Source organism: Typopeltis vanoorti, chromosome 22, assembly GCF_054136105.1.
Source record: "Typopeltis vanoorti isolate ZY-2024b chromosome 22, IOZ_Tvanoo_1.0, whole genome shotgun sequence".
Classification (NCBI taxonomy): domain Eukaryota; kingdom Metazoa; phylum Arthropoda; class Arachnida; order Uropygi; family Thelyphonidae; genus Typopeltis; species Typopeltis vanoorti.
In genome coordinates this window covers 77,700,463-77,716,227 of record NC_143570.1, presented here as the reverse complement: position 1 = coordinate 77,716,227, position 15,765 = coordinate 77,700,463, and the positions used below count along the sequence as shown (strand labels likewise).

The following is a 15,765-nucleotide window of genomic DNA, read 5'->3' as shown; positions in this document are numbered from 1 at the left end:
TAGTTATAATATACCATATAAAGCAATGAACTTGAGGCTTCTGGTGTGCTGGGGACATTCAAATTACACTAAATAAGTAATCATTATGTGTTGCAAGACAACTTTATCAAGTCACATGTGAAAGAAGAAATGCAAGGTTCAAAGAGATTTGGATTTGATTATAGTTTTTAGAAAGGGTCTCAGTTAAACATGTGACTGTTTTGCCACCAGTCAGTAACAGAGATTGTGCCATACTGATCTAAGAAGCAGCAAAGTTATGGATGTTCCAATTAGAAATGCATGCTGAACTACAATGCTAAGAAGTTAAAGACTGACTGAGGAGAATACCATCTTCAATCCCATGATATTAGTACTGAATGGGAAGGATAATAGTGCATAGAAAGCTATGAAAAGATTCTTAAATAATGCAATATCTGAATGTGTCCCTAGAGTTCAAAGGAAACATAGTGGGAATGAAATGTATGTTCAACATTATTAAACAAGAGATCCATTAAAAGAAGCTGTTGTCAAAGGAACATCATGAGAATAAGAAAGAGAGTTAATATAAAGCACAGGCCAGAAAAATCACAAGTATTATACAAAAAGCAGAGTTGAAAAGAAATTGGCTGCATAGGCTAAAAGCAACCCAACATTTTTTCATTATGCTGCTAGTGAAAGAAAGACTGAATGTGGAAAATTAATGTTACTAAATGTAGATGGTACACTTGTTTCAGAAGCAGATGCAATTGTTCAAATAACAAGTGCTTCACTTCACTAAGATCTTTTCCTGGTGTATGTAACATTCTTTTGCTCTTCATCCCAAATAGAAACATTATCAAAAAGATAATTAAGCCTATTCATCTGGCTACCATTAGGATCAGACGAGAGAGGCATATAACTAGAATAGTCGGGAAGTAATTATTTCTATCATATTCTCTTTTATCTTGAACAACAACAACCTTTTCTTTGTCCATTTTGCTAATAATACAATTATTTGTCTTCAAAGACTTCAGGATATGAGGATCGAAGATTCCTATCTATGCTTTGAAAAAAATCCATAAGAAGCACTTTGCAATTGCCTTTCATTGAGAGAAACAGTAGTCCTGTCCTTTTGATAAAACAGGAAGTTCATCCTATGTTAGTAGATGGCTGGAAATATTGATAAGTTTATCTATATCACTGGCAACATTATGAACACTGGGCCTAAAGTGGCTTATTAGCTAATCAAACTTGCATTTTAAATTATCACAATTTGAACTAAAAACACACTGCTAAGAAGTTGATGAAATGAAAAGAATAATATTAAATTAATTCAGCAACTAATAAAACAGATTCTGTGGCATCCTTGATAGAATCAGTTTCCTTATTTAAGATGCAAAAGAATTTTTTTGATAAATTAAGAGAGACCTACCAGCCCACATGTAAATCCACTGGGCTTTTGGTAATTGATAATTAATTTTACAGTAGGTAGGAGTAACCAGTGCTATCCTACAACATTTTACAAATATTATTCTGTTAACTTGTTTAGCCTTCTTCACTAAAAGCTTGCCATATCTAGCACATTTTAGAAGGTCTGTTGATTTTGTTTCAGTATTGGAATACTGTGAGTGGGCATAATAATAATAACAACAAACTATCAAATTGTCAGAATACTATTACTTTATATAGTTTCAAACGTTTCCATTTACTCCTGTAGATAAATACTGGAAAGAATTTCAGATAATGATGTCTGGTAAAGTCCTCCTTTCAACATTTCACAGAAAAAAAAATAATTTTTTTGGGTGCGTAAGTGTTTTGCAAAACATGGGTGATGGAAATGTTTCTGCTTTATTTTTATTTTTTTATATTTAACCTTCATATAATTCTAAGCAGCCCACCCAAACTAGTAAACAAGTGTGAGTGTGTGGGGTGGGGGGTTAGTTTTTGGTTTTGATGCTAAAAGATGATGGATAAAGCACCTCCCTCTAAAAGTGAATTTATAAATTAGTCCCTTAACATTAAAAGGTTAACCATCACTAATGTAAAGTATTGTAGGTCCAGTGCTGTTATTCAAATAAATATTTTTGAAAATGCACTTGTAGTTTTGAATGCTGTTAGGATATTAAGAAATCTCATAAAATAGGATACATTTTAAAATAGAAACTTAAATTTTTTAATATCAAAAAATATTTTAGTTAGGTTTACTAAGGACCCCTGAAACTGGCATGATGGTGTCACCTTTCTTGGGACAAGTAAAAGAAATAATTCACTTGAAAAATTGTGTGCTTTACCCACCAAAACCAAGTAAGTATGTTCGTAATTTATAAGGACATTAATAATTCTTGTTTTAAATTCTGAAGTTTTCTGCCAAAATGAATTTGGTCATTTTACTGTTGTGAAATTTTTAGAGTTCAAATAAAGTTCCATTCATATATCAGAATGCCTATCAGCTTTCCTAATTCAGATGAGAGACTATTGTTTTTTAATAAATTCTCCTGCTTTCTCCCAGTAAGATTTTCTCCAAGAAATTTTCTCTCAGTGTTTCTTAAACATATTATTAATTTCAACATCTCATTAATTTTATTGGCTTCATTTCACAAATTGGTTAAGCTTGGTGCAGGTAATTTCATCACCCATATCTGAACTTAAATTTTATTATTATAATTATTATTATTTTATGGTATCTTCATGGAGTCTGGAGACTCATTTTGGGAGACCCAAATTAATGTTATAATACTGTACACGCAAATCCTATCCTACCTTTCCTTTAAGTCATTCATCATCAAGGGACTTGCAACCAATTCTGGAAATCCATTCCACTCTCTATGCAGAAAATCTATATATAGATTTTCTATATATATATAGGTCTTGATAAATATATATAAATGTATAGTATTATTAATTTGTCAAATTTTACCAATGAAATTTTTTTATATCTACCTTTTAAACAAATAATGTTCCTGAAGAACATAAAGAATTATGTGCTTTCAAGAAAATTTATTAGCATGACTTTGTCTGAAACTTTGGTAAACCCCAAACTTATGCCATGCTGAGTTCACAATGATAGAGTTGATTCTAGCACTTTGCTATTCCACTGCAAGGTGGAGCCAAGCATTTGTAAATTCATGCATTTGACTTATTTGCTATCCAGATACAATCCAGTTATTGTTCAGAACTAAATACAGGCTTTGTATAAATAAAATAAAAAATCCCTGGAAGTTACGAAAGGAAACTGTGAGCAAGAGGGTGAGGAGTGGTTTCTTTTCATGGAGGGTGGTTGAACCACGGAATGCATTCCCTGATAGAGTGGTGAGAGCGAGAATGGTCAATGAGTTTAAGGAGTGGTATGATAGATATTGTGTTTCCTAGGAGGGACCTCCCGCGACGAGTCTTTTGACTCCATGGAGGCCTGAATAATAATAATAATAAATGAAAGTCTTGTATTAACATTATTGTTAATACGAGATCTTTATTCTTGTAAAATAAATGAATTCACAGAGAAGAGCATTTTGTGTTTGCCATGACATATTATGCACTTTATGCATGCCAGTCTAAAATAATACAAAAAAAAAGGTCTTAAAAAAGTCCTAATTGGGTATTTTTTGTGACTCCTGCTATAAAGGTTGTTAAATCTATAATACGTTAGTGGTGTGCATAGACCTTGAAATTTTTTCTATTTTTTTATTAATTATATATATATATATATATTATTTTATTTTATTTTTACATAATCCAGAAATCATGCTCTAGAAGCCAAACATGGAAATTTTTCAAGCTATGTCAATCTACCAAGTAGGTGGGGTGATTGCACATCAAACTATGAAATTCATTTCCTACCTAAAGTCAATCATAAACATCCATGCAATTTGAGTATACAGGGATTCAGACATAGAGCCTATTGGTTGGGAAGTGGATATGCTAATCACTTGCCAACGGCTAACAATGCAGTTAAAACATGAATTTGTATATTCAGAAATCAGTGGTCGTGTATGTATACAAAGGATTTTTCTAACATGAGAACGATTCAAATTTCCCTATTATGGAGAGGGATATGACTTCCTTTAAATTAACTTTTTCTTTTGTTATCCACTGATTTCCTGTCAAATATTGACAAAAATTTCAGTGGTAAAATTTTACAAATTAATAATAATAATTAATTTTGATATACTGAGAGTTATATGCTTATAAACATATTGGGAATATGATCATATTCTCTTGGTTTGATGTTGATCTTTTATCACAGATATACACCTTTCTTAAAGGTTAGGTATATTTGCCAGCCTGGTTGGCCGAGTGGTTAGCGTATCCGCTCTCCAGCCAAAAGGCTGCGGGTTTGAATCCGTGGGCATGGATGTTTGTGATTGTCTGTGAAAATACTAGTAGTGGTGGTGGGCAGTAGATGGTGTTGGTGTAGTTGCGGTTCGTTGTAGTTGGTGGATTGAGTGGTGGAGAAGAGCTGTAGAGTAGGTGCTTTCCCTGGATAAGTCTTTGGACTCCCTGGAGGTGTCAAGTAATAATAATAATATTTGTGCTTTTCAAAAAAATAAATAATAGAAGGAAATGAAAAAAACAAGGATGCTAGCCCACGTACACCTTTGTTTATCACTAGTTTATGTGACTGGCCATTGTTTTCACTATGAATGTTGGTCTTGAAATTATGGTCCCACATTGTTTTACATTTTCATGAATATGATTTTTGAAGTTCAGTCTCTTTAGATGCACCATGTGTTGGTTTTATATAACTCAGATAAATGGGTAAAAAGCTTGATATGTAAATTTTTTTTCTTACATTTTTAACAATTAAATATGTGAATTTAATTAAGGGTGTGTGGTGGATAAGCCGAATTATGTAAAACACAATGGTCATAAATAAAATAAATAAAAATGAATAATTTTTATTTATTTTTATTTTTATTAGCTCTTATTAGTTATAAACCATCCAAATGTGCATCCATTATATTTTCAGATATTTTCTGTTGCATGCAGAATATAGTACTGTTTAGTTAAGTATATCCTGTTATCCCTTTGTTGCATTTTTAAAGATATTTGTACTTTAAACATGGTATAAGTATATATATTAAACAGAAAAACAATATATATTATGTATATATACAGGGTGATCAAAATTAAACTATCCCTGTTTAAGGCTTTGCAATGTGCTACCCAGTGATCCAGATGCAGTGAAACTTTGCATGAATATATTGTGCATCATGCAGAAGCAATATCTGAGGGTGGGAAATGGGAGTAGTGCCAAAATTCTCCACCATTATGCATTTATGGGCTGTTCTATGTGCTGCACTTCCTGGTATGCCACAAACTGCATCCTTTCCACAGTGTGTTCAACGGCAGAATGCAGCTGGTTGGGACTTATGTTGCATACATGCTGTCTTTCAGCAATGTCAAGTTATCACAGTGATCCTGATAAACCTTCCCTTTGAGAAATCTCCACAGCCAGAAATCACAGGGAGTCAGATCAGGGAACAAGGTTGCCATGCAGTGGGAAATACATGGCTGATCACTCTGGTTTCCTTGAAATACTCTCAAAAACCTCCTGTATGGATCAACCAACATATGGAGGGGGTCCCATCCTGCATGAAAACGACTGAATCCATGCATAGCCACTACTATAACTGTGGTACAACAAAACTGTTTACCATATTGCCATACCCCTTGGCAGTAACTGAGCTGGTTACAGGACCAAACTGGCGAATGTCCTAAAAGAAGAATGGTCCAATGATAGAAGCTGTAAACCTGCACCAGACAGTAACTTGGGGTGAATGCAAAGGAATTTGTTGGATTGCATTCGGGATTTGCATAGCCCACACCTGGCAACGGAAGGTATTCACAGCTCTATTCAGGTGAAAGTGAACCTCATCTCCCCACAAAAAAATCATCCACAGCCTTGCAGCATCCAGTCAGACTCGAGCAAGGAACAATAAAAAGGACCAAAACTTTGAAAATAGGCAGGAACATAGGCCACTTCAACTGCATTCTCAATGGAACAAATAAAATATATCTACTGTTTAGGTGCAGTTTTTAGTGAAGATGACAAATTAAATATGGAAAAAAGACAACAGAATTAGCAAAACTTATATGGTAGCAGGTCAGCTGAATTAATTTATGTAGAATAAGAGAGAAATTAGCCAGAACGCTAACTTAGCAGTATACAAGACAATGTTCAAACCAATTTTAACTTAACTGAGGGTTGAGTCAGAAACAAAGTACTTGATATGAAAGTTCGGAGAAAAATTACATCTGAACAGATGGCATCAGTGACAGAATCATATTAAAAATGAAGATATTAGGAAGGAACTTGACATTGTTAGCATTCAAGAGATGATAATGTGTCCCTGGTTCTCTGATCTGGAAAGAATCAGGGACACATTATAATCCCACTGATATCTGCGAAGAGTACACTTATGGTGGAGGCATCTCATTGGGTAAGTGCACTGACTTGTATGTGCTTCCTGGTGAATCATGAATGCTTCAACTTATAAAGATGAGCTCCTGGACTGCTATGTTCATCCATATGTGGATGCAATAGGCATTTATCCTACAAGACAATAATGTTCATCTTCATTCTATCCTTAATCCTATTAAGCATATCTGGGCTAGATAGACATGTTGCTATTTTCAATCCCCCCCCCCCAAAAAAAAACCCGAGGGGCTTAGGAGAGATCTGCACAACAATGGTTGTTATTGTCAACTGTGTTCCTGGACCGCATTATAAACAGCATGAAACATGATTACGAGGGTAATGACCACATTCTTTTTTTTTTTTTTTTTTTTTTTTTGAGGCATTTTGACAATTCCATTTTGACCTCTTGTTTTTGACTGTCATCTTCATGTACCCATTTGTTACTGAATTGTACTATTTAGTTACAATTTTTGTAGGTGTTTCTTTTAAATCTTATATCATACTTCTTTTCACCCAATTGCATAAAAATTCATCATACAGTTTTTGAGTTATTGGGATTTTTCTCTTTGTTCCTTAATTTTTGGAAACCAGCATAATTAAACCACATCAACAGTTTCATCACTTCAGAACAATTTTTTTTTTTTTTTTTTTTTTGTATGAAAGCTTGTGAAGAAGTAATTAAAACCACATCAGACCGACAGAACTTCTAGATTGACTTAAACCATTATTATGTCTCATGCAGAGACTGCACAGTCAATATACAGTTCAGGTGTAAAATGGTGCCAAAAACACAGAAGAAACAAGACACTACCAAGAATAGGGACATAATGGACAAAAAGGTTTTCTCTGCTAAAGAAAATATTGAAGAGGATATTGAAAATAATTTAACCTCTGAAATTACTATTAGACAGATGACAAGGGAATTATAGAAAGTCGATGGGTGTTTAGAGGAACATATGAAGAATAAAAAAATTTCAGCAGCAAAATTTGGTGTTGGTGTAGTTGCGGTCAGTCGGTGGATTGAGTAGTGGAGGCAGAGAGTTGTAGAGCAAATGCCCTCCCTCGATGAGGCTTTGGACTCCCTTGAGGTGTCAAATAATAATAATAATAAATTGAAAACAACCAAGCATGGAATCAGGTGAGTTAGTGCATAATAACAAAAATCTGCTAAATAAAGTTGATTGTAAAAAGAAGAATGTTATTTGGCAGAGTGAACTGTGTCATAAAATATGGCATTGATAAGCAGGTTATAACATCAAGTTTTCCTGGAGCAAAAATTCAGAATATAAGACAAGCAGTTGAAAAACAGAAAAGCAAAGCAAAAGAGGTCGTAATGCTGGCAGATACCAATGACTTAACTAGTGAAAAATTTAGTATGAAAAAGGATATGAAAAGGTTGTTGGAAGAAGCAAGAGTGAAGAGTGAGAAATTAAAAATTATTAGTATATTACCCAGATATGACGGAAAGGAATTACAAAGAAGGGATATGATGGCAAACGATTTGATGCATAGGCTGTGTAGAAGGAATCGATGTGAGTTTTTGGATGTGTGGAGTGAGTTTGAGGGAAGATTGGAGGTATAAATGGGGTGGCCTACACTTGAATGCATTTAGTTTCAGGAGTCTAGAAAAATTATTAATTGATATGAGACTTAACACAAAGAGTCAGGGAAACTGAATTCTGATGGGAGGAATTGTGAGAATCTGTATGTAAGTGTGACAATGTTAGGTAACTGTGTTAATGTTGGGAATGGTTATTATCATGGAAATGATTACAAAGAGAGAACGATTCTCTGTTTGTCTGGTTCGGCCCTAGCATGCATGTGTAAAGATTTTTGTATAAGTAAGGAATTAGATAAGAACAGAGATCTGCAAGTTGTCGAATTGTGTCATGCATACTACAGACAAGAGTATACAATAGAGCATGCAGGTAATTTATTATGTCTGTACATGAATGCTAGGAGTATTAGAAATAAAGAAGTAAAGTTTGTTTCCTTGGTTAATATGTTGAGACCTCAGATTGTAGGCATTAGTGAGACCTGGTTATCAGAATTAGATATACTGACAGATATCGAGTGTAAAGGATAAAATATTTTTAGAAAGGATAAAGAGGATAGGAGAAGAAGAGGTGTGTTGTTAATTATATCGGATGACTTGAATCCAATTAGAGTTGAGACCTATGATTGTAGTACTACTGCTAACAGTATTTCATGTGGCAGTGAGTGTGAAGCCATTTGGTGTGAGGTGGAATCTAACAAGATCAATTACATAGTGGGGTGTTGTTACAGACCTGGTGGATCTCTAACATCTTCATCACTAGCAACCACCAGGTTGTTAGTGATGAAGATATGCATCATTAAATAAATATGATAGGCATGAAAAGAGTAATCATAATGGAGGACTTAATTATCCAAACATTCATTGGGTAGCTGTGAAATTGTATGAGAAGAATGAAACTGAATTTATTGAGCTGTTGCGAGGCAACTTCCTCAAGCAGCATGTGACAGAAGGAATTCATAGTCAAAGAGTGCTAGAGCTGATTATAGTGTCAGAGGGGGGGTTTCAGTTAGACATAATTATTCTGCCTCTGCATGACAACAGTGATCATGCAGTAGTGATCTTAGCACTTTGGAAGTGGCTAAGTTTGTGAAAGTTCCATTCAGAAAAGGTTACATTTCTGAACTACAAAGCAGGATTGTTATGTGACCACCTGAGGAGTATGCTTGGTTCTGCGCCATGGTATATCGACAGTGCATGGGAAATGTTTAAAATATACTTAAATGATGAGATATCAGAATGTGTCCTTAGAGTTCAAAGAATAAATAGAATAGAATTAAGCAAGCATTTTTTTAAGAAAAAGACGATGTGGAAAGAATATCATGTGTATAAAGATGTAATTATAAGCAGTAGACCAGAAAAGTCACAACTATTGTATCGAAAGCTAAGTCTGAATATGAAAAGAAACTGACTCTGCAAGCTAAAGACAACTTCAAAGAATTCTATAGATATGCTGCAAGTAAATGAAAATATGAATATGGAAGAATAACTTTACTGAATGCAGTTGATGTAAGAGTGACAGATGCAGAAGAGGTTGTTCAACTAATGAGTGCCCATTTTGCTAAAAGCTATCCACCTAGTGTATGCAACATTGAGTTCACTGCTAACTTTTCATGGATGAAGATACTCTGGTGTTTGAAGATGAGGTATTAGAGCTGTTGCGTACTCTGAATAAGAATTCTGCTATCGGAACTGATGAGATATCAGCATGGATACTAAAAGAGTCTTCAGCTGAACTGGCTATTCCTTTCACGTGGCTATATAATTTTATTCTCAGAACATGGAAGATTCCACAAGAGTGAAAAGAAACTATGGTAATCCCATTGTACAAGGGTGGTGCAAAGACTGATTATCCAACTATCGACCAATCAATATCTCTGGAGTGGTGATTTAGATTTTGGAAAAGTTGGTTAGGACTTGCATTCAGAAATGGATTGACAGAGAATCTCTATTTTTGCAATGAACAGCATGGGTTTACTAAGGGAAGGTCATGTTTTAGCTACTTGCTCACATTCTATAATAATGTTACCACCGAGTTAGACAAGGGAATTGGATACACCATGGTACTTCGGAATTTTGCTAAGAATTTTGAACTGAGTTAGACAAGGGAAATGGATACACCATGGTACTTCGGAATTTTGCTAAGAATTTTGACAGAATACAGCATGGAAGACTGCTACATAAATTGGAGAATATGGGATTGGATTGTAAACTATTAGTATGGATAAGAGAGCCTTTGTATCAGTATAGACAAAGCCCTTTGGTTGGAAAGACCTGGGTTCGATTCCATTCCATGACATGAGGAACCTTTATCTGGTCTCTTTCAACTAAAGGTAAGTTAGCCTGTCTTATACAGAGGTGGGGAGTGTTTTTTCATCCGGAAACTTGGGCTTTTTGTCCTTCAGAACAGGCAAACTGGCCCCGTGCACACACACTTCTACAGACATAAGATGCTCCTGGAATAAGGAATAACCTATGTTATAGGGATTTCGGTTTCGAATGCCTACACAGTAAAGTGTAGGTCTATGCGTGAGTGTAAATTAGGATGGATGGAGTATGGATAAGAGGATGACTGAATGACAGATATCAAAATGTTCTATATGGGTGGTGTGAATCTGCATGATTCAGGATGACCTGTTCATTAATGACATTGGGAAGGATTTGACATACAACATACAGCTATTTGCAGATGATTCAAAGATAGGCAAGGTAATCAGAAGTGCTGCTGATAGGTACTACTTGCAGAATGATTTCAATAGGCTGAAATTGTGGGCATGTGAAAATGGCTGTCATTTCAATTTTAATAAATGCAAGGTCATGCACTTTGTCATATTATAATGATGGGATTATGCTAGAAGAAACTGATCAAGCTAGGAATCTTTTAGTGTTAGTAGATAGGAAGTTGAAGTTCAGGGTCCATGTAGCAAAGATTGCAAATACAACTCAAAACATGATTACAATGTTGAAACAAACTTTCACATGTAAAAATAAGGATGTGGTTTTTGCCTCTTTACAAGGCCTTGATAAGACCTCACTTGGACTATTGTGCACAGGTCTGGTCTTCTGGTTTCCATTGTGATTCTGATTCATTGAAGAGAGTGCAAAGGAGACTTTTAAAAATGATATCAGGATTGTGTAATACTGATTATGAAGACAGATTGAGACTTTGTAAGCTGCAGACACTAGCAAACAGGAGCAATATGATTGAGAATTACAAACTTCTGAAAGGGTCATGCAGGATTTCAGTTGATGGAAATTTTCATTTTATGGAGGGTGGGGAAAGGACAAGAGAACATCCTTGGAAGCTGAAAATGAATGTTGCTAAGAAGGGGGGTGAGGACTAGGTTCTTCTCTCATAGAATGACGCATGATTGGAATGAATTCCTTTGGATGTTGTGTGTGCAAGTTGTGTGAATGAATTCAAGAACAGGCATGACAGCCAGTGCGAATAGTATGGCCTCTCTCGATGAGTTCCTGGCTACCTGGAGGCCTCTCTTAATAATTATAATGATAATAATAATATCAACAATTTCAGTAATTGGTAAGACCGAGAATCATAAACAAGCTTTACTGAGCCCTATACGAACTGGAGAGTGCAGTACAGTTTCAGTGTTCACTGAATAATTCCTATATGGATTAATTGAGTACAAAAATTTTGCTTTTCTCTTTATAAAAAAGATATCATATCTCAGTCTACTATTTCTAAATCTTCTTCTGATTTCTGTTCCATTGTCATAAGATAGAAGACACAGAAACTACACAATTTTCCTCCTGCTGTGTTCATTTCCTACTCATTGAACAGCTGAACTTAGCGACATCCCAAAATGTTCTTTTCAGTTCTGCACATGCTCGGAAATACAGGAATAATTTCTGCTCAATCAACAATTATATGCCATGATTACTGTTTTCAGTGCTGAAAATGAATGAAGTTCTTTTCATTGTGCAAGAAAGTTACTTTAATTATAATTTTGTAATGAAAAAACATTTCATTTTACAGGATTCTAATATTGAAGTATAATGTACTTAATTTTCTGCAATGTGAATTACAGCAGTGCCTTTCTCTTCTCTTGTAGGTTGACATGATTAAAAAAAAAAATAGCGTACTATAGTAGCAGCCTAATATAGGACAAATAATTAAAAATTGACAGCTCCTTCCTATAAAATTATAATTAATGTCTAATTTAAATACATTTATTTGATATCTAAGCAAAACTTCATCCAAAAATAGAAATAATGGAATCCTTAAAACATCCTGCTTCTGACATACAAAAAGAAACAAATGTTTAACTAATTACATTTATAAAATTATTTTATAAAATAAAATAAAATACTGCCAACCCCACACCATCCAACTAAATTTCACCATAAAAAGTGTAGAATCCTATACATGCCTTGTTCAAGCAATAAACATGGACAACAATAATTAAAATGAAAATCCAAATGACTATATTTTCTGGTGAAGTTAATTAAGGGGACAAAAATCCTTTATTATTTTACAGCCAGTATGCGAAACTCTAAGATCGAAAACTACGATCTACGAGTTTCATGCCGAAGAACTATTGGCGAATCCAATGTGGTCACTTACACTTGGATTCGTCGATAGTTCTTCGGCATGAAACTCGTAGATTGTAGTTTTCGATCTTAGAGTTTCGCATACTGTAAAATAATAAGGGATTTTTGTCCCCTTAATTTAATGGACAACAATATTTCTGAAGTATCCAAATGAAAAAGAGCTGCATGGACTTCCTTTAACCATATCAAATCCATAACCACAGATCCTAAGCTAGATATCAAAATAAGAGCTAGCATGTTCAACAGATGTGTCTTTCCATTTTTAACCTACGCTTCCAAAACTTGGAGCACCATATAAAAAGAAGAACTTAGTCTACAAACTACCCAGCATACCATGGAAAGAAGAATCATAGGGATTAGTAAAACAGACCACATCACAAATACAACTATCAGAAAATTGACCAGAGTAAAAGAAGTAATGAAAACCATATATGACAACAAGACACAGTAGGCAGGTCATATTGCAAGACTTAACGACAACAGGTGGACCTACTGTGTCACAAACTGGTATCCAAGATCAACCAAGAGAAATCCCAGTAGACCTCTAACTAGAAGGGAAGATCCTCTAACCAGAGTCATAGGAAACAAATGCAGAAGAATGGCCCAAGATTGCTATCGCTGGAAACTGCTACCTGCATTCATGAAGACACCCAGAATGAAACAACAGGTACATCAAAGTAATCATTGTTAAATATAAAGTTTTAACAGTTCCATACTGTTGAGAGGGGAGGGGAGCTGATGTGACTGTTTGTGAATGTATCTACCAGTGTGTGTGTGGGGGGGTTGTAAACTGAGAATGCCGGGGATTAGAAAAATCCTCGTTAATCTTGATGCTAATAAGGCTTCTAGTCCAGATGGTATTCCTCTGGTTGTGCTCCAGAATTGATGCTCATCCTGTATTGTCTATATAAACTTTCATATTCTATTGACATCTACCCAACAGCATGGAAGCAAGCCTACATTCAGCTTGTACCCAGAAAGGGAGACAAAAGTCAGCCATTTAACTATCATCCCATTGCTCTCACCTCAGTACTTTCAAAGGTGGCAGAGAAAATTGTCAACAGCCAGCTTCTTCAAGGAGACTCATCAGTTAATTAGCAATCACCAATATGGATTCTGCCATTTTCATTCTACAGCTGACCGTCTAACTTATCTTACCTACCTTTGGCCATGCTATTGCTTTGAACATTTGATTGTGTCTAGCACCGAGGTCTCCTTGCCATCTTTCTCCTTCTGTACACTGTGATTGAATTGCTAGCTTCTTCACTGGTCATTCATTGTGTGTCATGGTGAATGCCTTCTCTCATCAGATCTCTCCATCAATGCTGGAGTGCCTCAGGGGGTTCTGTGCTCTTATCGGTGCTCTTTCTCCTTTACATCAGGGACCTCTTTTCTCTGAATTCAATAGGATTTGAATTCAGAGAAAATTGAAGAAATCTTATTCATTCTTCTGGTTCCCATCTGCCATACGGCCGCGGGAGGGTAGCTAAATGCTACCATTCTAGGGAGAGATGATTATGAGCAAGGTGGTTTCCCGTTGCCTTCCTTGCCGTAAGTATTTATGACTGTAACCTGTGTGTTCACGGGGCCGGTTTGCCTGCTTGCGGGATGAAAAACCCCAGATAAACTGGCGGAAAAAACCCTGCTGCCCATGCCCAAGACCGGCTAACTTGGCTATGGCTGAGGAAGATCCTTAAGCTCCTCACGTCGTGGACGGGAATCGAACCTAGGACACTCCTTCCCCAGGCATATGGTTGCGAAGCGCAAAGCCACTAGGCTAACCGCACGGACATATTATTCATAACATCACCAATAACAGTACTCTTCATTCCTCTTCATCATTCGATAAACCATGCAGTACCCTAATGTTAGATGCCTCAAGATTTTTCATAACCAGTGACTCAAACACTGGCCTCCTCAACATCTTGAAATAAGGTGAAGACAACTTAGTAAGTTTCAGTGTCAAAAAAAAAAAACTTGAAAGTTTGTTTTAATCCTTTATCCAAGTGTAAGAAAACAAGTTTGCACCTGAACTATTTTCAGGACTGAGGCAACTTGTATGTAGAAGCTTATGACTTCACATCACTTGCCTTAGTATCCCGTAATGCAAAGCACCGAAACCAGTCCTGGTAGTGGCCTTTCCCATAATGCATACCCATAAGTATATGTGCTTTGCATCATGGGATACTAAGGCAAGTGATGTGAAGTCATAAGCTTCTATATACGAGTTGCACCAGTCCTGAAAATAGTTCAGGTGCAAACTTTTTTGCTAACACTTGGATAAAGGATTAAACCAAGTATATAATTTCTTGGTATCTCTAATTTATGCTTTATTACCTGCAAGAAAAATTCTGCCTCAGTCCCTCTCATTTTTGATAATGTTCCAGTTTCCTTTCAAGAGCCATTTTTTGGGTTGAGAAAGGATAAACTGTCATATCTATTTTATCCTGGCACAAACATATTACTCACATAGCCTCCTTAGCCTCTAAAAAAAGCTTGGTGTTCTTTTCCATTCTAAACATTACTTCTCTTCCTCTAAACTCCTAACACTCTATAAGTCTCAGATCTGTCCAACTTTGGAGTACTGTTCCCTCAGTTGCAGTGGAGCAGCCGAGATCTCTCTAAGAATTCTTGATGATATTCAGAAGAGGCTATCAGCTTAATAGACAACCCTTCTGTGACAGACTCCTTTCAGTCACTTTACTGTAGGTGCTTTGTTTCAGCTCTGTGTCTTTTCTTTAAGTACTTTCAAACACACTGAACTAACTTCTCATCAGCTTCTTTTATCCACCTCTATTCTTTGGAACAATCTTCCCCATACTGTTTTTCCCACTGAGTACAACCTCTCACTCTTTAAGAAACTAATCAACAGGCCACATTTCTCCTTAATCACTTGCCCACACGTGTCACTGTAGTGTTTTAGGTCTTGTGACCTTTCATGTGTAAGGTCAACATTAAAAAAAAAATGTAATTAAAGCATCTAAAATGGGGAGACTGTTTTCATTTTATTTTTTTTGATGTGAACTAATCTTGGGATGTTGATTGCTTAGGTGTGTTAAAAATATGTTCAGAGCATCTAGACCATGAAGAAATGAGTCTTGGGAGCGGAGAAAGCAGAAAGCCCATGGTTGTTCTCTCTATTTGTTTGTAGAATTTTCTTTATCAAATGGAATAGCCAGAATTCATAGTGAACGTAAACAAGGCTGAAATATTGGGAGGAAATTCAGTTTGAATAAGGTCTAAAGTATCTTTAAGTGGAACA

The 15,765-nt window shown here is 35.6% G+C and overlaps 1 protein-coding gene across 3 annotated transcripts in view; it reads left to right on the top strand.

Moving 5' to 3' along the window:
• LOC150094500 (ecto-NOX disulfide-thiol exchanger 2) overlaps window positions 1-15,765 on the top strand; it is a 294,098-nt gene that overhangs the window by 106,814 nt on the left and 171,519 nt on the right. For all 3 annotated transcript variants that reach the window (XM_090411781.1, XM_090411779.1, XM_090411780.1), the window contains exon 6: window positions 2,154-2,262. In XM_090411781.1, coding sequence (XP_090267907.1) covers window positions 2,154-2,262 — 109 coding nt within the window. The remainder of the gene's footprint in view (window positions 1-2,153; window positions 2,263-15,765) is intronic.